General features: G+C 34.3%; 1 protein-coding gene across 8 annotated transcripts in view; it reads left to right on the top strand.

Moving 5' to 3' along the window:
- The window catches only part of Dmd (dystrophin), a 2062171-nt gene that overhangs the window by 1708636 nt on the left and 328543 nt on the right, over positions 1 to 24992 (top strand). For all 8 annotated transcript variants that reach the window (XM_071606751.1, XM_071606753.1, XM_071606749.1 and 5 more), the window contains one exon: positions 15537 to 15683. In XM_071606751.1, coding sequence (XP_071462852.1) covers positions 15537 to 15683 — 147 coding nt within the window. The remainder of the gene's footprint in view (positions 1 to 15536; positions 15684 to 24992) is intronic.

The raw sequence follows: 24992 nt of genomic DNA, 5'->3' as shown, positions 1-24992 counted from the left end.
GCAGCACAATTTACAATAGCCAAATTTATGTAACCAGCCTAGGTGCTCTCCAACAGATGAATAGATAAAGGAAATGTGGTGTGCATACACAATGGTGTTTTATTCTGCCATTAAAAAAATAATGAAATTGTGTCATTTTCTAGTAAATGCATGGAACTGGAGAGCGTAATACTTGGTGAAATAAACCAGACTCAGAAAGTGAAGGGTCAATTTTTTTTTTCCTCTCATATGTGGAAGCTAGAAAAAAAGGGGGGTGGATTTTTAAAAGGTAGGATCTCACAAAAATAGAAGGGAGACCAGTAGAGTAAAGGAAGGGGAAAGGAGACTTGGAGAATTCCTGGGAAACGAATTCCACCAATTATTCTATGTCCATGTATAATCATACTACAGTGAATCTTACCTTTATATATAAGTATGATGCAGTAATTAAAATAGTAATAATAAAAGAGTTCAGTTGAGTGGAGCAAGCAGATCAGGGGGAAGGAGAAGGAAAGAAAAAGTGAATGTACTGGGGAATGTGATTAGTTTGTGTTATGTATATTTGTATATGCACATTTATGTATAATTATAATGCAACAATAAAAAATAAAGATGTTCAAAAACAAATGCAGGTACATGATCTCCTGATAGAATGAATGAGCATCATTTCACTCAGAAACCTTGAAATTAATAATGACCTTTTCATTTCTAAATCTCTCTTGTGGAAAGTATTCATAGTTATTTATTCCAGTTCTCATACTGGTATTTAATGACTCCAGTAGAATTTTAGAGTTGCTTCAGATGATCTATAAAATAACTATTCTTCCTGGAATTGATACTTTAAAATATTTATTCACACAATTTTTCATTCTGTACAAATGTTAGTCGTATTTACCAATAACAACAATTAATTTCTCTACATCATTTTCTGCTGAATGTGCTGACTATAAGAAAATTCTTTACAGAGTTTCTGAAATGTAAGACATTCAGAATAACTGAGACCATTCAATACTTTTTAAATAAGATCTCCTTGCCAGATGCAAAGAGTAATAGTTTTTCTAGGAGTCCTTACATTTTATAACTTACCTTGTCAACCCTTTGTGGCTCAGTGTTAAGGGGGAAGGTAGGTAGATGTTCATATGTAGAAATTGAGCTGGGTATGGGATGAAAGTGGAAGAGGAACTGAGAGAACATAAGAAAGTGTCTTAACTGTAGTAATTGGTGAAGGGAGAATTTATTATCCCAAAGGTAGTGCAAAAATCACTGTATTAAATACCAATGAAGAAGAAGTTCAGGGTTGTGGTATATGTATTGAGAATTATGGGATAATGTTTTAAAATTTGCCTCAACATTAAACAAGGAATATTAAAAACAAACATACCCCTTATTCTGGAATCCTGGGGGGAGGGTGGGAATAAAGGAAATTTTACATTTGATTAATGTTCAATATAAAGTTGAAATAGCTATAGTCAAATTGCAAATCAAGTGTACATTAAATTTGAAAATCAGTCCACATATAATTATGTTTTTAGGTTGTAAATTTTAATGTTTCTTTATTAAGTTTCCATAGTGGGTTCAGCCCTGAAATGTCAAACTCTTAACCAGAATTAGACTGGAGAATCTAATACTAAGATAGATTTCTATTTTGTTTTAATAATTTTATAGTGAATATTTTTTCTTCATATAGTTAGTATCCATCCAGTCCTGTTTCCAAACATATTTATTAGCCAGGCATGCTCGTGCACTCCTGTAATCCCAGTGCTTCAGGAGGCTGAGATAGGAAGATCACAAGTTCAAAGCCAGCCTCAGCAAAAGCGAGGTGCTAAGCAACTCAGTGAGATCCTGTTGCTAAATAAAATACAAAATAGGGCTGGGAATGTGGCTCAGTGGTTCAGTGTCCCTGAGTTCAATATCCCCGGTACCAAAAAAAATTATTTTTCAGAAGTTTTATTATTGGTGTTCCACATTACTATACACTCAAAAGACTACATTTAGAAATTTTTCCCTATCAAATTTTATTTTCATGATCTTAGTATGGTATAAGAAAGTTAGTGAACAGAAAGAAGTTAATTCATAGGTAATATATGCCTAAGTAGAGGAATTAAATAGAAATGAAGGTGAACACTAGTTACTGGCAATACATTTATGTTTTTGAAAACCAAAGATAAACCCCTGCTGTTTCCTTTTATTATTTTCCTACTCTTAAAATATTATAACCCAATTTGGGATTTATACCTTATTGTAAGCCTATTAGGTTTTATTAAATAATACCCATTTAATTATCCTGTGGTTTAAATCTCTTGTCTGTACCCAGGCAAATAGGCTACTTGTAACTGGCATTTCACCTGCCTCACCATAACTTGCCTGTTGGCTGTGGCCTCCACATGTTTCTAGCAAGGACAGAGCTATGGCAAGAGAATGGTTCATTGTCTTTAGATGGACACAAACCCAATACTAGAATTGCCCTAAGCATTATCCAATATTATGCTGACTTCTATTCATCCAGTAAAACATATATAGGCTAAACAAATGAGTATAATTTCTATTGATCTTTTTCCTTACACAATGAATAAAATATTACCTTTGGAACCAACTTGACATTTTGTTGTAAAGGTTTCCAAGGTTGTCTCAGTGTTAAAATTGCCAGAGGGTTGGGGGTTAGTGTAGTATGCAAGAGGGATCTTAATGAAATCTGATCCACTTTGATCCCCCAAATGATGCATTCTTAGTGAAAGGATTTTTTAAATCATTTTTCCACAGAAATTGTACTCTCTTTTATATGATCAGTACAGCAATTCCCCCACAGATATTTGAGAACACTTGAGTCATACTCCTACTTTGAAAAAGAAATCTATTATTTCATAAGTATAATATAATTATTAGTTGAATACCAATCACTGTGTTAAGGGGTAGATTTGACCAATGACTTTGATTTATTTTTTTACGTAACATCTGAGTACATTGATTAGACAGCTTGACACTTAGCCACATTTGTTTAACTAATAGTTTATTCATCATTTGCATGTACTTTACTGGACTTTATCATGATAGCTGTCTTAATAACAGACTATAACAAGATATGAATTTAGATATTGCCTTAATGGTATGCTCAGAAAAATCAGAGTAATATCTTGAAAGTAGAAGTTATCAATTATATGATGAATAAGTAGGAGTAAACTCTTAAACTAGGTCTTTCACATACATGCCTATTCATGGAAGTAAAAGTATAAAAATAACAAACACTGATATATCCAGAGGACTAACATTTCTTAGAAGTAAATGCATAAGATTCTCTTTATAGCATTAGAGTGTAATGAAATGAACTATTATTAAACAAATTTACAACCTAAATTTTGCATAGATTTCAATGAAGATAATCCATTTTACGTTCATTTCATTTGATGTAAGTAGTTGCATATCTTTTGTTTCATTTGCAAGAAGTAAAGCCATTTTGGATAGCCTCAAAACATTTAATTAATTCAGGAGCTACAATAATCTGAAAGTAAAAGTGGATAGAAAAGAACATTTTGCAATCCTTTTCAGCCCTCTTCCATGTATTATTTTTATCTCAGTTCTTAGAAGAATTTCATCATCTTTGATTCATTTCTGCTTTAGTATTTCTAAGTTGATAGCATATTGAATGGAAAATCAAATTCACAAAAATCCATTTTGTTTCAATAGTGAATGCCTTCCCGATAGGATTAAAATTAAATAAAGGTGCCCAGTATAAAGTGCACTAGGCATAGAATATTGAATAGGTAACTCACAACCATAGATTCTGGTATTAACCATTATTCATACATACAGACTAGTTTTTGGGGGGCCAGGGTACTGAAGATTGAATCCAGGTGTGCTTTTACCACTGAGCTGTATCCACAGTATTCTATTTTTGTTTATTTTTGAGACAGGGTCTCATTAAGTTGTCAAGGGTATTGCTAAGCTGCAGAGGCTGTCTTTAAACTTATGATCCTCCTGCCTCAGCCTCTAACCCTCTAACCCCAGGTACTGAGATTACAGGGATACACCACCATGCCCAGATGCTTAATTTGTTTTGATGAGAAAAAAAAATCATCTCTTTGTGTGTGTGTGTGTGTGTGTGTGTGTGTGTGTATAAAATCATACCCCTGAATTTTCTTGTCAAAAAAAATGTTGTGTTTTATAGCTATGGATGCATTTTGGCTTGCTGTTTTTTTTTCTTTATAAGTATATAATAACAGTCATCATTTGCATGAAATACTTTAGAGTTAAGCTTCAAAATCACCGAGACTTGGTTTAGTTGATATACTACTATATCCCCAGTGCTTAGAATATTCCTGGCATATAATAGATGCTCATAAATACTTTTTAGAATAATTAATAAACAAACATGCACAAAAGCATAGGGCAAACTGTTCTCTTTATGATACATAAAAACTTTAAGCATTGTTTTATAGATGATTAGTTCCCATTTGCCATCATCAATTTCTGGACGTTGTTACTTTTTATTTATATCTACAAACACTCATTTTCACTTCTTCCCCCTTTACATAATGACCGCAAGCTAACCTTAATCTACTTGAGATTTTCCAGATGAACAGGTTATACGCAGAGGATCACATCTTTTCTGTCATTGGTCTTTGTGAAAAACTTCAGTCACCTTATCTCCTCATGGAGTTTCCCCTGACTTGTACTCTCTGAAACCTATGACACATCTTCTCATAACATGCATTTACATTGCTTTTTAATAACCCACTATATTGTCTATCTCTGCTAATAACAGTGAGTTCCATTTTCTCAGTGTATAATATATGTGTTTTATATATATATTTCACAGTAGGTTATATAAGTATTTTCAGGTGAATAAGTAATTAAATTAAATCTAACTAAAAGATCTGTGAAGAATATGTCATTCCCCTTTGCAGTAAAGTTCATTCTCCACACTCAAAGGCCAGCTCATTCAAATGCACCACAGTTATGTTTCAAGAAAACACCCATGATTCATCTTTCCTAACTGCCTTGTACTTCATATGTGAACTTCAACTTCAACAACAACTTCTTCTTCTTCTTCTTCTTCTTCTTCTTCCTCTTCCTCTTCCTCTTCCTCTTCCTCTTCCTTTCCTTCTCCTCCTCCTTTTTATTTTTATTTTTTTTTTGGTACCAGAGATTGAACCCAGGTGCACTTTACCTCTGAGTCATATTCCTAGCCTTTTTTTGCTATCTTATTTTAAGACAAGGTCTCACTAAGTTACTTAAGGCCTCGGTGAGTTTCTGAGACTGGCCTTGAACTCGTGATCCTCCTGCCTCAGTCTCTTGAGTCTCTGGGATTACAGGCATGTGCCACTGTGCCCACCCCTACATGAACTTCTTGAAGAATATTTACTATTCACCAAACACATTAAGCTTTCCTACCTCTTCTTATTTAAGCTCTGAACAAATACCCATCTTTCTCCTCACATCCTTTCTCTTCCTCTATCAGTTTCATGTACCAATTTCTAGTTCATATCCTAATGTCTAGTTCAAAAAGACCTTACCTTCCATAGTAGAAGAATGAAAAAAGACTAATTCCCCCTGGAGTACTGTGAGAAGTCTTTTCTGAAGAGGTATCTATCCAAGAAAGATTCTTGGTCTGTTACTCAGTCATGGATGAATTTATTACCCACTGCTTTATAGAGCCTCCCTGAACTAGTCCAAATAAGACTTTTTGTGACTTTGTATTTCTAATGTGGCCATTATTTAACATATTGCTTAATTAGTTGTAGGTAAAAAGAAGGACAAAAAGATCCCATCTTTTTATTTATCTTTATATGAGCCCTGAAGTGTACATGTCACTATTCCCTTTCTCTGAAAGAGAAAATGCTTGCAAAATACTTGAAAATGAACTTGGTTATATTCTATTTGATGATCTCTTGCATCATGTTGTTATTTACTCACTTTGTTTATTTTGGGTAAAACCTCATAAATGAGAACAAGGGAGGGGGAGGGAGAGAGAGAGAGGGAGAGGGAGAGAGAGATGATAAAATCAGCCCCAACTTCTACAATCCCCATCCCTGCAAGGTCTTTTCCGCAAAGTAGAAAAAGGCACTGTTTTCTTCAGAAAGATTCCCACTCCTTTGGTAAGGCTCACTGATTCAGTAGTAGAGCCCAGGTCAGATTTCAGTTGGATTTCACTAAATAAGTCTACATGGTGACCTTGGTTTATAATCTTCTAGCCTTTTAAGGCACCATCAGAATATATTTTCCTTAAATAGGTTACTCACTCTTTTTTCCACTTGCTCCATTTTTATGAAAAATTCATGGTTGATACCAAAAGCCAAAATGTTATATCCTTGCTCAGAGTGTTAGAGATGATTTGGAAATTAGCACATAAACATAGTTCCAACATAAAATAAGGAGTTTTATGTACCAATTTCAGGTATATCCTGGCAAATATTAATAATAATAATAATAAAGAATTGCCTTCATGATTTTTCAGATCTTGGGATAGAAGTATGCACTTGCAAATTGTGATGAGGATTGAAAAGGAAAATAGGGTGCCAAGACTAAGAAAAGTAGTGGACACTTATTTTAGATGGGGCAACCAGGGATGGACTCTCTTTACTGGTCATATTTAGCTGATATATGAAGTATATGACCAGGAGCCAGACAGATAAAGAATAGAAATGTAAAACTCCAAGCAGAGGGAACAGCATACCTGAGGGTTTTAAGTCAAGAATAAGCTTGGTGAGATTTAAGAGTCCAGCATCTTTTAAGTTCTTGTTAGAAATGCCAAATTCTCACACCCATCTTGGACCTACTAAACAAAAACTCTACATAAAATCCATAAATCTCTGTGTTAACAACCTCTCCACGTGATTTTAATGCACACCATTACTTGAGAATCACTGCCTTAGATATATGTTTGAACCATATAGGGGAGTGGTAGAGCAAAACTGTATCTCTACTTAGGGGCTATGGTATTAGCAAATGTGGCACAGAACATAAAATGTTTGCAAGTTCAGAAAGTAGGTTAAATGTAAAACTTAAATCTGTCTAAAATAACTCCTAAATTTGAAGATCAATGATCTTGTGGTTGATGTTTCAAATGATTTATAGATTATTTCTTATTTTTAAGTAAGTTAATAGACTTAATTAACTGCCATTTTTGCTTTTATGTGTTATTGTATATAATTAAAGCTTCTCAGAAAGAAAATATTGGTATATTTTATTTCCTTAGCAGTCAAAAGCATGGCTTGCTTAAATGATTTGTTTATACTCATTAAAAACCCTTTTATTTTAATTGTGCATATTTTTCAATTAGCCTCCATAAAACACTCATGAACTACCTTTTTGTTTTAATTGTATCATTAGAAAGCTATGGAAAAGTTTAGGGCTAATATAGCTCAGTGCTAGAGCACTTGCCTAGCCCCTGGGTTCAGTCACCAGCACTACACACACACACACCACACACACACACACACACACACACACACACACACAAAAGGTCATGTAGAAGTGTTAAATGCTTCATTTGTTTGTTTGATTTGTTTACTTTTTTCCTATAAAGGATGCATAATTAATAGTCAGAGTAAGGATTATAGAAACAAATTCCCAAAGAAATTACATATCCAAGATTGTTTTCCTTGTTCTTAAAAGTAAAAAATCTTTCCTTTATGATCAATGCTGTCCTGTTCATCATTCACAAATTATGTATGTGAAAGGAAAATGAACAGATATAGCAAAGAAAAATGATAGACATATTATATGGTAAAGATATAACTCAGGTTTTATTTTCAAAATATTGGGGTTAAAGCTGCATAGTGAAGCTGTGTTCAAAAAGGTGAAGAATTATGATCAATGCAAAGGGCAGAATGTTTAAAAGAATTTATGCTTTTATGTTTGGGTGTGCATGGTTTTTCAATAATATAAAGAGAAACTAGAGATCATTTCTCAATAAAAACATGTGGATTCTTTTTGGGAAAAACACAGGCCATTAATTGCTCTTTTTTAATGACACATATTTGGAAGTATATTGAGTCTGAGAAGAAACCATGGTTAAAATATATTATGGATAACTACTTGGGAAATAAGAATACCAGATTAAAAACAAACTTCATGCTTACAAACTTCACATTGTTTTCTTAAAATCTTTTATTTAACCTTCCCTAAGTTATCCTGATTATGCTACATCTAGATCGTTAGTTCTGAGTCTGTTTCATTATTTATGTCCTTATTCAGTTTGCTCGTCAAAAGTGATCATGACCAAATATGAAAGTTTACAATTGCCCTGAAAACTGAATGCAAAGAAGACAATGAAAAAGAAACCACATAATATTTTGCCTTCGGGCTACCACAATAAAAACTAATGCTGGAAAGGAATGCAATTGCATCTCTATTTAAAAAAAAATACATATTTCAGTGGCATAATTTATTGTCAAGAATGTCTCTACCAGAGGCAAAAGTGATGCTAAAGACAGAAAATTGTATTTATTCTGTCTGCAAACTACCCCCTGTGTCATGGCTCTATATAATCCTTCAGAATTTAGCAGAATCCAGGGACTTTATCTTTTTGTTGGAGAACCATGAGACAACCCTGTAAAGTTAGAAATGAGAATTCACATAAGAGGCCTCTTGAATAAATGGGGGTGGACCATTGGAAAATTAGATGAAATTAGTTTGTGTGGTGGCTGCTATCCCTGTCCCAACCAAATTGCTCCACTGAGCTAGCGCACTCATCCTTGAGCAATTTGGAGTGTTGGAGTTAGGCTCATGGTTGTGACCATTTCCAGAAAACCTTCCTCAGGAAAAACAAAAAGCCACCTTGACTGGAAAATTGTGCCATCTCTTCTTTCCAAAGATTGCTGCAGTAAAAGGGGGCAGTCCCTTTGTCTCAGGGTGGAACATGCCATGGCATAATCAGTGCTCCAGATCTCACTGGGACCAGCGTAATACTGGGTTTCCAGTGGAGAACAGATTCTTACTTAACTTGCCAGGTTGTCTTGCTTCTCTCAGCCCCCTTCTTTTAAGAACATCCAGTTTCTGCTTCTCTGAAACCTGGCCTAAAGCAATAGGTATCTAAGACAAAAGTCAAGTCAAACCTATATCTTGGACACTACACCAGACAGAAACCACACAAATAAAAAGCCAAGAATTAAAGCAATATTAGTCTCTAAGCTTGATGTCTTTCATAAAAGGTTTGCCTAACCATATGGTACGTTTCTTTTAATTGGTCCAATTGCATTTAAGGACCTCATTCCTCCCAGATGTTTTAGAAGTCCCAGTAGGCCTCTGATCCTCTAGGGAAAGGAAGGATGTTCTTTGACCCTCTTTGTCCCATTAGGATGATGTAGCCACCCAGTTAGTCACTACTCAATTTCTTAAGTAGCATTTGAAATGTAAATTTCTCTACAGTGTATATAGCCCTAGAATGACACTTTATTGGTGGACTATACTAATTTTGAATTCTTGGTAAGACAGAACCTCTACAAAGGAGCAGGTTAAGATTTTAGGAAGGAAAATTTTCAGACTCTGAGTAGCACTGTTTGCATATAAAGATACAGATATACAGGGGTGTTTGTATGTGTGTATGTGTATACGTGAATGCATGTGCATGTAAACTCATAAATGGCAGATATGGCACAGTTTATTCAAGCATCCCAGAGTTACCTCTCCTTCTGGCTGTCTAATGTAACTACTACTGTTGTGGCTTTTCTTGGATTTTTCTGGACCTTTACAATTAACAGTTATATTTCTCTGCATCTATAAGCTTCATCTTGTTTACTTTCTTCCCAATTCAGTTTAGATCTCACAGACTATATTTCCATTATATTCTGGCTAAAACTGAAACCATCCTGTGCCTAAGTATTTGTGCCACAATCATTTGACAAAATGCCAAAACTGGACCAACTCTCTTTTCCATGGTTGCATGGAATACTGTTAGAAAAAATGAGGAATTTGGGCAAATTGATTCTGCTAAAAAGTTGTGATCCTAGTCAGGCACCATGGCACATGCCTGTAACCCAGAACTTGAGAGGCTGAGGCAGGAGGATTATGAGTTCAAGGCCAGCCTCAATAATTTAGTGAGATCCTGTCTCAAAGTCAAAAAGAAAACAAAGACTGAGGAGGTAGTTCAGTGGTGAAGTACCCTAAGCTACAATCCCAAGTATGTATGTGTGTGTGTGTGTGTGTGTGTGTGTGTGTGTATATATATATATATATATATATATATATATATATATATATATATATATCTTCTTGGTCTCAAATTAGCCCTCAATACTATCTGGCAACATCACTACATTTCTTAGGTCAAATACCTCTCAGTCTCTATCACAACTAATTCAAATGTCCCCACTTATTCTTAATTCATATTTACTTTCACTGAATATCCATTGCATACCCTGCATTGCACACTATACTGAGTCTGCTGCTTCCTATTTCATAGAGGAAATAGCAGCTCTCAAAGTACAGTCCCCTTAATTTACTCTTTCTAATCTTCCCAACTAACCTCTGTACCTTGCAGTAAGAAGGGTATGTTAAATGTCAAGTCAAAATTGCTCCCTCAAAAAATAACCTTTCTGTTGAGTGTGGTGGTACACATCTGTAATCCCAGCAGCTCAGGAGGCTGAAGCAGGAGGATCTCAAGTTCAAAGCCAGCTTTAGGAACTTAGCAAGGCCCTGTCTCAAAATAAACATAAAAGAGGGGCTGGGATATTGCTCAGTGGTTAAGGACTCCTGGGTTCAATCCCTGATACTACTACTACTACTAATCATCATCATCATCATCATCATCATCATCATCATCATCATCATCTTTCCTTGTTAGAAAATTCCTTTCTTTAGCTGCAAAAGTGGTCAAGGACTATAATTCTGAATATACATTGAACAAACCCTTAACTATATAAAGATAAGCAAAGATATATCAGGCAATTTAATTTTATACAAAGAAGAAAAACTTGACATATGAGACTTATAGATCATTCTAAATCAGTACTTTTATATCTCTAATCACACAACATTTAATGAAGTGAAAATTCTGCCTACATGAAACTAGTCATAATAAAATTAGATTTGGTATGCTCTTTCATGGAGCACATATTCCAGATGTTTAAGTGATTCAAAGAAAACCTACAGTATAATGGCTCCCTTCAATGTTTTCTCACTTACTGCCTCCAAACTAGAATAAAAACTAATGAAATTCTGGCATCATTTAAATAGTACATCACACTGCTCAGCTAACTACTTTTTGACATTTTATGTATAGTGTTTAATAATTTAAGCATAAATTTATGCATACTACATTAGAAGTGCTAATATTTTAAATCTAGTCAAACTGAGTATTACATTCATTTAAGTGACATGGTACCTGTACTCACCCTTTACATGTTTTGTGATTCAGAATTTAGCAAGCCATATTTCTTGTTGTGTTCACTTTTAGATGTTGACAGCATATGCTACGAGCCATCCATTGGTGGAGTACAACTGCCACCAAGGTCTAATGCCAAAGCAAACACTGATTTGACTATCTCCTTGGTAACACTCTCCTACCTCCTTATCTTTGCATCTTTTCTACCATCAGTTATCTCTTTTTTCTATCTTCATGTGTCTAATGCCCTCATGATGATTTCTAGATGGTTATTCCATCAAGATACCTCCCCAAAGTGAACCTTTACCCCAAATTACACTTTATCAACATACCTCTCCACAATCAAAGCTTTCATTATCATATACCTTAACAGAAATTTAGGCATTTGGATTAAACGGAATATTTGGTTTTTTTCTTAATTAGTGATCGTACCAGTAGCAACAGCATATGTAGTAAAATAATAGTAGTAGTAAAAATCCATAATAGATGCTATCTCTTCCAACTCATTTAGGACTCATACTTCAACAGTTAATGGGAAAAAATGAGTTAAAGGGGGGATCACAAAAATATGGCTTAAAACTTTAATCTAAAATTGTCACAAATATTTTAATGTTGTGTGATGGCCTTTTCTTTGAATGCAGATCCACTCATTGAATTCTCTGTAAGTCACACTGATAATATGAACTTTTTGATGTCCTGTTCTCGGTTCTTTAATATAGAAAAAGTCCTTCAGAAATCATGAGAAGCATTCTGAATACAGATTCCTTGAAAATTTTAGGGTTGTTTTCTTAATATTTCAGTTTTTTCATGCACACCTACTTAATAATATTTATTTTCTTTAGAAGTTCCCAGAGTATTTGATAGAACTTGTTTTCCAAGAAATAACAATTTTTTTCTCTTTAGATGATTGTTCTTTGATTTGGGAAATCTCTAATTAAATTAGTAATTGGAGCACTAACAGTAAAAGAAAGTTTTGAGAACACATATCCAACTGACAGTTATATACATGATTAAAAACTAATGAGAGGAGCAAGGTCATGCAAACTGTCAACCACATCAAATATTTTTATTTTGAGACTATTATAGACTCCAGTCTCTATGTTTCATAGAGTAAATGAAAACTGGTGAGTTATAGTTTAGGTCACTTTAGAGAACCTCAATTATCACTACTAGAAGGCAACAAGAATAAAGAAAAGAAAAAGCCATAGGATCTCAATAACATTGTTGGAGGGGGGATATTTTTAAAAGAAAAGAAATGGGCTGGGTATATAGCTCAGTGGTACAGTGTTTGTCTACCACAGGCAAGGTCCTGGTTTCAATCTCTACTACTGCAAAAACAAGGGGGGGGGGAGGGAGGAAGAGTTTTGTGAGTAACTATGAATACAGGAACTTAAATTTCTTAATCCATTTTATCCTACAAAACGTTGATGCAGCATTAAAAACTGCTCAGGAGGGCTGAGGTTGTGGTTTAGTGGTAGAGCATTTACCTAGCACGTGTGAGGCACTGGGTTGGATCTTTAGCACCACATAAAAATAAATAAATGAAATAAAGATATTATGTCCATCTACAACTAAAAAAAAAATAAAAACTGCCCAGGATTTTGGAAGAGAAAGTGAAAATTGAAAATTCTAATAAGAGACATTAAAACATGTACATTATATAAGCTAAAGGGAGCTGAACTGTAATATGACTTATTTGGAATGGAAACACAGCTTAATGGCTAAGCCCTTCTCTGGGGAACAGAGATGTTTAGCACAAAGAGTTCACCTACAGTATTAACAGATTCTGTCCACTATTCTGCCATCTCCACAGTGGTTCCTGTTTATAGTTCTACCTCACATGATATTTATTTGTTGTTACTAGAAACGCATGTTATTTTCCAGAAGAGAATGGTTTCATTTGGTAATCACCATCCTTGTCCAGGTTTCCCCATTGACATTTAAGAAATCTGATTTCTAAAATTTCTATTACACAAAACAAAATCATTATGGATCATTTCCTTTTAGAGATTTGAATTCATATATATGGATTTTGACCACCTTCTTCCATGGACACTTAATTCTGATTCTTTTAATGCATGTATTTACTCATAAGGAAATGGAATAATATTTACTATCAACCCCTATAAAATGTTTTTAATTTCAGACTGATTCCTGTGGCATTCCACTGACATGTTGATTAAAGATGAGTACCTAACATGAATTTTTTGCACATATATGGTCAGAAGGGACTCTTTATTTTTTATTACTATATACAACTCGCATACATGAAATTAATCCTTTTGAAGTATTCTATTTAGTGGTGTTTAGCATATTCACAAGGTTGTATCACTAATATGAGAACACTTTCATCACCCCCAAAAGAAATCCCCAATTTTAATATAATATTTTAAATAAGCACATTTAGCCAGGTGTGGTGGCACTTGTCTGTAATCATAATGACCCAGGAGGCTGAGGCAGGAAGATAACAAGTTTAAGGTCAACCTCAGCAAATTAGTGAGGCTATAAGCAACTTAGTGAGACCCTGTCTCAAAATTAAAAAAATAAAAATAAAAAGGCTGAGGGTCTTGTTTGGTGGTAAAGGGTTCAATCCCTATTACCAAAAATAAAGAAACACTTTAAAAACCACAAAATCAACAGAGTGGTTGTCACAATATCTTTTGTTTGAGAACCATATAAGAGTCATATAGTTCATACACACCATATTTCATTGATGAAATATTGAGGTTGATCTGAGAGTATAATGCCATTCCTAATTTGAATGTGTATCTGGCTTGCATTTAGCATGGGACTGCATGCAGGGTTATAGAAGAGGTCAGTGTAAACAATGGTTTTACCAACACAGTAAACCAGACAGAAATAACACCTGCCTATATCAAGCAAGTGAAAATAGCATGTAGAGTCAAATAAGTGATGTTGTCCTTGTGCACAGACATTACATTACATAAACTATTCTAAGTGAGGGAATTTGTCCCTTAGAAATTGCTCATTGGAACATTTGGACATCATGCATCATGTTAAAGATCCATAAATGCCATCTCAATAGGGTAGATATGATGCATGATAATATCCTCCCCATATCTGCATAGGGTTCTTCTGCTCAATAGATTGTCATGATGCATTGCATCAGAGACTCCTGCTCTAGTGCTTCAGAGACAGCTGAGAAGTCCCACGGGAGCCTTCAGAAGTCATTGCTACAAGGAGTAAAATACCAGGAGAACAGAAAGTCATTCCTAGTTCTTGACAAAATACCTGCATCCCTAAATGAAACTATTTATTATGTGGTTGAGGTGAAGTATGGAATGCAATATTACATGATGGAGTGTATCTTTTATTGTAAAAAATAAGAATCCATTTCTGGTTGTGAGATGAGTAGAATTTAGAATCTAGCCACACCATATTTTTTCCTGTTATTTTGCCAGTCCAAAATTTCTTTGAACAGGTATAAGACATAGTAGTTAAGAATATGCACTAGGATACCTGCATAGGTATCCTAGGTTACTCAGTTATTACATATGGGACCTTGGTGACATCTAACATCTGCAAGTCTGTTTTATCATGTGTAAAATAAGAATTCTCCCATTATCAGTCCCATATAATTGTTTTGTAGGAATAAAATTAGTCTACATGTGGATAGAGCTTACCACAGAACTAGGAACTTAAGAAGTGCTCAAAAAATATTAGTCATCGTTAACAAATATCCATTATTATAATACTGCCACCAAAAAGTGTCTTAGTCTATCTGGGCTGCTATAACAAAAAAATTCATAAACTGGGTGGCTGTAAACAACAGATATTTATTTCTTACATTTTGGGGGGTTGTGAATCCTAGACCAAGGCACTGACAGATTTGGTGTCTGGTGAGGACCAATTCCTTATGGACATCACCTTCTCCCTGCATCCTCACATGATTATAGGAGCTATCTAGCTCTCTGAGGTCTCTTTCATAAGGACACTAACCCCCAAAACCACCTCCTCCAAAGCTCCCCATCCTAACACAATTGCCTTAGGGATTAGGATATCTTTTTATTATTATTACTTTTTAGGACTTCAACATATAAATTTTGGAGCAATCCACACATTCAGGTCATAGCACAGAATGAACATCACTGACACTAAACCCAAAAAACAATAAGATATCTTGTATTTCTTTGCCTTCAATATTCTCATCTTCCAATTTGTGTCTCTTTGCTTTAATATTCTCATCTTCCAATTTGCTCTTGACTATTTTACACAGGCACTTCGGGGAGAAATTGCACCTCTAAAAGAGAATGTAAGCCACGTCAATGATCTTGCTCGCCAGTTGACCACATTGGGCATTCAGCTCTCACCATATAACCTCAGCACTCTGGAAGACCTGAATACCAGATGGAAACTACTACAGGTAGATACATTATAAGCATTGTTGTTCCTTGTTACAAAAAGATATCAAACAGCTAAACTTACTTAAAAGGAACAATGAAAGTAATATCTTTATTTGATATTCACAATAATGTTTTGTGAGGATTAGATAGTGTATATTATTTGGTAAGTTCCTGTGTAAATATTTTCAAACTATTATTAATTTTGGAAATGGCTAAAAGTTGAACTTCTACATGTTGTGCAATAAATATGGAAGAGAATGCTGAATTGTGATGGAAGAATTGAATTGCTAGCAGATAGTTCCTTTGTACTATTATTGCTTGGATTCTTAAAATATCTTTTCCTTTGGAATCCTAATTTAAACAAAAGTCAGTAGTTAGATATGTTCTAAAATTTTAAGAATTAAGAAGATCTCATCACAAACCCATACATGGAACTTTTTCATAGGTTTTCCTAATGAATACAGGGAATAGAAATATTCTCAAGGTCATGTTTATTAGCTGTGGGACCTTGGGCAATTTACTTAACCTTTCTGTGACTCAATCTTTCATCTGAAAAAAAAGGAAAATAAAATTTTCTATAGTATCAGTTTATTATAAGAATGAATAACTCATAGGAAATATAAAATGCTTGAAACAGAACCTGCTACATAGTAAACACTCTGTAAATTCTAGCTCTTGGTGTTATTTGATTAAGATTATTATTCTACAAAGGTTTGGGAATATGATGTTTTAGTTGGGTGACCTTGAGGCCATTTAACATCTCTTTTGTCAGTTTCCTCATCTCCAACACAGTTGCTACAATAATGAATGAGCTAGTTGATGTAGAGTTCTTTGTATAGTATTTGGTTCATAGTAAGAACTCAGAAAATGGTTGTAGTGGAGGTGTCTCTGTATTCCCTATGTGTATGACAGTTATTTCTCCAAACTACAAAACTGGTTTAATCATAGATTTAAGGAATCATTTTCTCTCCTTTTTCAACTTCATAGGATGCAAATAGTATGCTCCTGAGAACAGAGAAAAAACTGAGTTTAAAAATATTTGCTGTCAAAGTTTTAATAATAAAAAAATAATAAACCAGATTACTTTCCTATTGACAGTCCATTTAGGGGTGTGATTGAAAGTTCTGTTAAAGAATTGCTAGATCTTTAATAAAAACAAGCTCCAAATTCAAGACCTCCTGGGATCTTGTATAATTTAATTCTTCTTTTGATGGATAGTCTTGAAATATTTGTATGATATATTGTTATAAGTGGCATTGACTAAAGCCTGGCAATATAGTTAAGTGATTATATGCCATTCTCTGTCTGCTCCACAGTAGTTCAGTACTATTAAAATTTTATCAGTTTCATGGGACTGGAGTTGTATGTAGCTCAGCGATAGAGCACTTGCCTAGCACATGTGAGGAACTGGGTTTGATCCTCAGCATGACATAAAAATAAATAAATAAAATAAAGGTATTGTGTATATCTACAACTAAAAACAAACTTTATCAGTTTCATCCTTAGTATGTTTTTCATTTTAAGCACAAATAAGGAAAGTGTCAAAGAAAACCAATGGCCACATTTGTTGCATTCAAGTGTTCTCAAATTATATTTTAAAATTTCTTTTAGATAGCTGAATGCCACATTTGCTTTTGAAATGTGGTACAAGATTTGTGACAGCTGCATGTAAATTTATAAATAAGGTGAAAAGATTATAACTGAAAGGAAATGTTCTTTTAAAACTCAATGCTAAGGGCTGGGGTTGTATCTCAGTGGCAGAGCACTTGCTTAGCATGTGTGAGGCACTGGATTGAATTCTCAGCACCACATAAAAATAAATAAAATAAAGGTTCATCAACAACTAAAAAAATATTTTTTAAAAATCAATGCTAAATGATCCATCCCACTTGAACTACTTATTTAGATGTAAAGTGTAAGAAAATATTCATAGCTGAATTTTTATCCATTCGTTGAAATGACTAAGGACTTGGCCATAAGTATAGGGAAGAACATGTGAGGAGATGGTGTGATGGAGTAAAAAAGAGCATTGAATGAGGCCTAACTTTAAACTAAAGTTCAGTTATTATTCAACCATGTTATCCTGGAAAAGCCAGTTACTTCTCTCAGCTTCAATCTCCTCACTTTGAAAATGAGATAATTCATTTGTCTGAAGTTACATTTGGTTCAATTCTATAATTCTGTATCTGGATATCTAGAGGAGATTTACATATGACAAAATTTAGTTTATAACCAATGAAGATGCTTCTTTTATTCGTAATACAAATGTAGCTTACTGGAATTACTTTTCAGTCTTTAAATGTTTAACGCTTTACCCGAAACCTATACATATGTTAATTCAATCAGTTTGTGGTATACGCTTCTTTTGTAGCAAATTTCACATTTCTATCCTTGAACATGGTCTTAAGGATATGTTTTGAAAGTGTTTATAGCACAAAGTTGATAAGTCTGAGGTTTTGGTTTGCACATAACTGAGTCAAGTTGATTCCATTATTTTTTTTTTATATGTGTGTGTGTGGTGCTGGGGATTGAACCCAGGGCCTTGTGCATGCAAGACAGGAACTCCACCAACTGAGCTATATCCCCAGCCCCATGATTCCACTCTTTGACCATAATTCTAATCAAGATGTCAGTCCTTGTTCAGAAAGAGAACAAAGCAAAGAAATGATGTTTATATCAACTTTATTCCTATTACTGGAAGAGCCACTTATAGTCCTGTTGAGAACATTTTACATTTATAAGAATGTATGTAACTAAAGCATTACCCTGCTTCTATGGTGGCAAGCACAAGTCTATCATTGTCATGACATCATATTTGTATAAAAATAATTTATTTCCTTACTATGCTATATCAGTTAGCTAAAATCATGTTAAAGACCAAGAATGAGTTCATAATCCCCTCTGATAAGATAAAGAAAAATGGAAAAACAGAGAGTTGGAGTATATTTGTGGGAGGCAGATATAAACAAAAGAAAACAAAAATAGGCCAGACACACAGGCACATGCCTGTAATCCCTACTATTCAAGAGACTGAGGCAGGAGGATCACAAAGTCAAGGCCAGTCTGGGAAATTTAGCAAAACCCTGTCTTAAAAAATAAAAAAAGTTCTGGAGATATAGCTCAGTGACAGAGTGTCCCTGGGTTCCATCCCCAGTACCACAAGGAAAACAAAACAAACAAACAAACCAGGAAGGGTCTTCATTTGGGGTAAAATAGTGTAATACAAGGAATGAAGTCACATGCTATCAGGTTTGTCTCTCTTGATATCAGAATATCCTGGGTTTAATCACATGATATATTAATTTTGATTTTTAAAGAAAGTCATACTGGTATTTTAGCTATATGTAAAATGGGTGAAAGTGGTGGAACCATATTAGCAAGTATAGGTGTGTTCATCAGTAGAGTAAGGCACAGTCCCAAATGACCAATATATATAGAAATAGAATAGAGTATACAGAGAATTGCATTTTGAATCCACATAAGAAGTACAAGAGACATTGCTTAGCTTGTTTCAAACTTTCTGTGGGAATAAAATACTATTTTCTCCCTCAGAGTGCTCATTGGTATGGATGTCACTACTTGACCATTTGACAGTGTTTATGCTATCGGAAACCATCATTTTTTTCAGTTTTTTATTTGTTCTTTTTAGTAATACGTGACAGTGGAGTGTATTTTGACATATCATACATACCTGGAGTATAACTTCTCATTCTTGTGGTTATACATGATGTTTATACTAGTCGTGTATTCATATATGAACATAGGAAAATTATGTCCAGTTCATTCTATTGTCCTTCCTATTAACATCTCCCCTCTCTTCCCTTCATTCCCCTTTGTCTAATCCAGTGAATTTATATTTTTCCCCTCCCTACCCTCCCTTGTTGTGGATAGGCATCTGCATATTAGAGAGAACATTTGGCCTTTGTTTTGTTTGAGAGTTAGCTTATTTCACTTAGCATGGTATTCTCCAGTTCCATCCATTTACCAGAAAATGCCATGATCTCATTCTTTTTATGGCTGAGTAATATTCCACTGTGACATGTACCACATTTCTTTATCCATTCATTTGTTGAAGGGCATCTAGGTTGGTTCCATAGCTTAGCTATTGTGAATTGAGCTGCTCTAAACATTGATACAGCTGTGTCACCATAGTATACCAATTTTAAGTCCTTTGGGTATATGTCAAGAAGTGGGATAACTGGGTAAAATGGTGGTTCCACTCAAAGTTTTCTGATGATTCTCCTTGCTTCTTTCCACAGTAGTTGCACCAATTTGCAGTCCCACCAGCAATATATGAGTGAACCTTTTCCCCCACATTCTCGCCAACATTGCTACTTGTATTCTTGATAATTGCCATTCTGACTGGAGCAAGATAAAATCTCAGTGTAGTGTACTTTTAATTTGCATTTCATTATTTGCAAGAGATGTTGAACATTTTTTATATATTTTTTTTACCAATCATATTTCTTCTGTGAAGTGTTTATTCAGTTCCTTTGCCTATTTGTTGATTGGGTTATTTGTGTTTTTTTGGTGTTAAGGAAACCATAATTTTTTTTTCAGTTACAAAGAGTTCTCATCTACTCTCTCATTTAACCCTCACAACATTATGTATTGTGATTATAATTATATTTTATGATTAGTCAGTCTTATAATGTAAGGAAACTAAGACTTAGAAACATTAAGTGACACAACTACAGTCACATCACTTGTGTCAATCAGGTTCTGAATCGGGTCTTCTAATCTACTCTTTTTTGTTTCCTCCTTTTAAAGTCCTATTAAGTTTAGACTTAACAAAGTCATGATTTAAAGCTATTTTAGCAACACACATGTAAAGTACTTCATTTTTTTATACTTAAGTGATTCTCAGTTATATTAACTTTGAAATCTTCCTTTTAACAAACCAACGGATTAATGAACCCAGTTCATTGTCCCCCTAAAAATCACACTTGTAGTTTCAAATATAAAATTTTAAAGTATTATATTCCTCATTGCCTTTAGATCTCAGAAATTGTACTAAAACCAACCAAAAGTGATTTTAATGAATTAGCTCTTAAAGCAGAAGCAAAGCTAATATTTGATCAAGTAGGAATGAATATCAAAACCAATTTGGAAGAAAGTTAAAATGAGAAACCTTTTTAATTGTGAGGCAGTGTACACATGTTGAGTGGATTGGTCATGTTCTTTATTCACTGGCACAAATATTAGTATTTCTCTGCACTCATGAGTAAACCCTCAGACAGCAATAGAAGCTACAAATAACTTTATCATAAGGAGTGCTTTATTGACTGGAGGGAACTTATGCAGTGTGAACCCTTGGGGAAAAAAGAATAATATGAAGGCATTTCTAGGTATGAAGTTCTTTTTAAATATGTTAAAGAACAGTGTTATGAATTATGTATGTTTTTTAAAAGTTTCCTAAGAATCTTCCAAAGTCATACAGACATCATTATCTCCATCTGCACAGCACTGTGGTAACTTTTCTGTCATAGGGGTCCAGACCCATATGTTCTGTACAATCTATTCCTTCTTTGTTTCCTTCTTCTTTCATTCAGTTGGCACAAAATGAGCATCTACTGTACACCAAGCCAACATGGTAATCATTCTATTTAGTCTAAGGACAAATTGACCAAACCTTCCTCTAGTACTTATGCCATCTTAAGAAAAGCTTTATAGATGGGTTTTCTTTCATTGTTACCACCCTCTCTCCCTTTCTCCATGTTATAAACGAAAAATGTACATACTGTTATACTATTATAACATTGATACTACAAAACGATATTATAACACTGATACCTTTTCAGATCTGTGGTTTACAATATCTTTAATAATTTTTCACTAGGAATTGTGTCTATATAGTCAAATGGGCAAGATTTGTGAGATGTGGTATCATAGTTCTGTCCAATAGAAATATTTGCATGGCTTCATTTTTAGAAGAAACTACACAAAAGTAATTTTTTAAAATTAAAATTTTTAACTCAGAAAGTCTTTTGTTCTTCACTTTGGTGAGATGGGTTTTCTAAACAGGTCTTCTCTCTGTATGTAGGTGAGTATATCCTTATCATCTTTGAACATAGAATCTGAACCTTTAAATATGTTGACAGATTTTGAGCATTTTACTCACACCCCTCTTTTTTCTAATGATTCTATACTAATTGCTTTATGTCATGGAGTCCCTTCTAGGTAGGGAGCTTAGGTAAGCTCTAGCATCTGCTCTTACAAATAATGTGAGCCTATTACTACCTGAAAGTAAGGAGAGGATATCCAAGCATCCTTTACTTCAGTTTTGTTAACTGAAGTTAATAAAATTAACCCACTGGGTTGGTTCTACTGATGTCTTCCTAGCATATCCTATTTTGATTTTTTTCTTTAACAAGGAAAATCTAAAACTCTTCTGCTTTTGGTTAGACCATAGAACTTAGTCTGAAGCCATTCTCCCACAAAATATATTTTCTTACATCAGTGGTTCCCACAGTATAGTGAGCATCATGATCACCTGGAAGCCTTATTAAAACGCAGATTGCTGGGTCCTACCTCCAAAGTTTCTGATTAATTAGGTCTGAGTTAGAGCCTGAGATTCTTCATTTCTAGCAAATTCCCAAGTGAGACTGATACTGCCCATCCAGGGATCATACTTTCAGAACCATTGTCCTATATTAAGCACTTGTCAGGTAGTCTAAGTTTAAAAAATTGGAAAAGCACATGATTTCTGAAAGGCTTAAACTCTAACTGGGAAAACTAAGTATACACAAAGCTCCATTTTAGAGGAGAATTATAGTGTTACAAAAGTACAGAAACTCAGGCACTTAAATTTTCTTTGAGGTAGAAAGAGGAGGATAAAGATAAACTTGGACAATGTGAGGAAACTTTTATTAGCTTCCTAGTAAACATACTCTGTTACTTTCCTGCTATTTTATTTGATATATCTGCTGACCAATATGGTAGCCACATATGATTACTGATCCTTTGAATGACCAGTCCAAATTGAGATGAGTTGTAATCTATACATATATGAGTATATATATATATATGTTTTCAAAGAGTATAAAAATGTAAATAATTAATATGTTTGTATTGGTTACATGTTACTTTGTTGTTCCTTTTGGTGTATTTGGTTAAGGAAAATATGTCATTATTATGAATTTCATTCATTTTTATGATTATTCAAACTTGGTGTTTTTCTTGAAAATGAAAAAAGTGAGCCTGTCACTTCAACAAAAACAACTGACAGATTTGTCTCTTTACTTTTTGAATGTGCCTACTAGAACATTTAAATTTTATATGTAGCTTTTACTATATTTATATTGGATAGCAGTAGTCTAGAACATAGTTCTAAAAACCTATGTGGCTAAGAATCATCTGCAGAGATCGATAAAACACCCTCAGGAATTCACTTGGTATTGGGTGAAGCCTATGATTGTGCATTTCTATCAAGCTCCCAGGAGATGCTGTTATTCTATAACCATAAATAGACATTCCTTCCCATACTGTGGATTATAAGGTTTTATAGAGAAGTGCAAAATAGATTTTTGCATCAAGCATTGTCAGTAGCTTGAATACAAAATTGTCTTAGCCATATACCACTATTTTTATAAGTAAATCAGTAATACTATTAAACTTATACAAATGTTTATCAATTGGTCATTTTTCTCAGTTAACAGACACTAAGTAGTTCTTCTATCATGTGGGGATCCTGCAATTTGGGGAATACTAAGAAGGGATCCACCTGGTTTAAAAAATTAGAAACCATTCCCACTCTCCAAAACATTGCAGTAACCTGTAGGGAAAACAATTCTTAACACATTTTAAACTGTAGGTTGCTCTTATAAAAAGATTTCAACTATAACATCTAGGCAGATGTGCCCACAGGCAGGAGTCTTTATAATATAGAAAGTAAAGAAAATGAAAAGAGGAAAGAAGAATGTGTTTGTTTTTGAAAAGGTTAGGTCACTGAAGGATTTGTTGATATTAGGAATAGAATGACCCGTGAAAGAAGGACAATTAAGTTCTAGGAAAACATCTTTTCTGTGAGGAGCAAACAATCATTTATGCTTAACCTTGACTCTGTTTTCTGAATAAAAAAGGAAGCCATGAACCAGGCCCTCTAAAGAATTGACAAGGGTGGGGGAGTGTCAATCTAAATGCCAAGGATAGTTACACCCCTGGGAACATACGGAGGTCAAAGTGCACTGTCAAGAATGTTTGGTTTTCAGTGTTTCTACCATTATGTTTACTTTATTCAAGAGGAACAATAACTGAAATTGCCCAGGTAACCTTGAAGGTAATATGGACCAGATGTTCCAAAGTCTGTCCTCCTCATCTTGGAAGAAAAAGAACAGCCTCCTTTTCAAGGGCGCTGCTTCTTTTTTTTTTTTTTTTTACAAAAAAGGTCTCAGGATGTGTAGAACTATATAGGGAGACGAATGATGTAGGGAGTGTGACAAAAAAAGAAATTATATGTGGTACAAGATGGGAATGAAGCCATCAGGAGTCAAAAGAAATATTTAGGAGTTGAAGAGAATGAAAGGCATATTATTTTTTTTCAGACATTTTAGCAAGTGAACCCAAATCATTATGAAGTATTATTTGTTATTTGATTGCTTGATATTTATATGCTACCTAATTTCTAATTTATTTTAATCAGGAATTATTTTTCTGAAGCTATTATGGTAATCCCTATAAGCATTTTATTATTTTTTATAATGGAATGTGCCCCTATTAGATGTGTTTAAACAGCAAATTTACTTATTGATGTGCATTTATTTGTTTCCCAATATCTCTAATTCCTTTCTGAGTATTTAAAATTGTCATATTGCTCATGTTTTCTTGTCCTCCCTTATTTTGCAACTGATGTTTGCCCTTGCCTCCAATTTCTCACTGCTTTTTTCTTTCTTCTTTTAAGTGTTCTTCTCTCTCCAGTCTGACCTCTCCTGCCCTGGAGTTTGACCCCGCCCACTCTTTCCTCTACATTTGTTTGCCCAGCTTGTTTTCTTCATTGCTTTTCCCACTGTCCGGCTGTGTGTGAAACACTCTGGCAGCAGCTGCTCACAGTTCCCATGCTACGTCATGCCCAGCATTCAAAGAGCTGCTGTTCTCACATTTCCACCAGCAAGACGCCCCCTCTCCTCCTCACTGCACATTCCTCCAGAAAGTAGAAAAGAACCCCTTTTCAGGCCATATGAAAAGCTACATGTCAGAGCCAACTCTGGTTAGGAGGATGGATGCAAGCTTACAAAATTACAGAAATGCTATTTTAAAGATAAATACCACAAATTGAATTTCAAAAGTATCCAGAATTTATTCTGATACTTCTTTACTTTTCTAAGTTCTTT

Source organism: Marmota flaviventris, chromosome X (genome assembly GCF_047511675.1).
Source record: "Marmota flaviventris isolate mMarFla1 chromosome X, mMarFla1.hap1, whole genome shotgun sequence".
Taxonomy (NCBI): domain Eukaryota; kingdom Metazoa; phylum Chordata; class Mammalia; order Rodentia; family Sciuridae; genus Marmota; species Marmota flaviventris.
The sequence above is the reverse complement of the archived record's forward strand: the minus strand, read 5'-3'. Positions and strand labels throughout refer to the sequence as shown.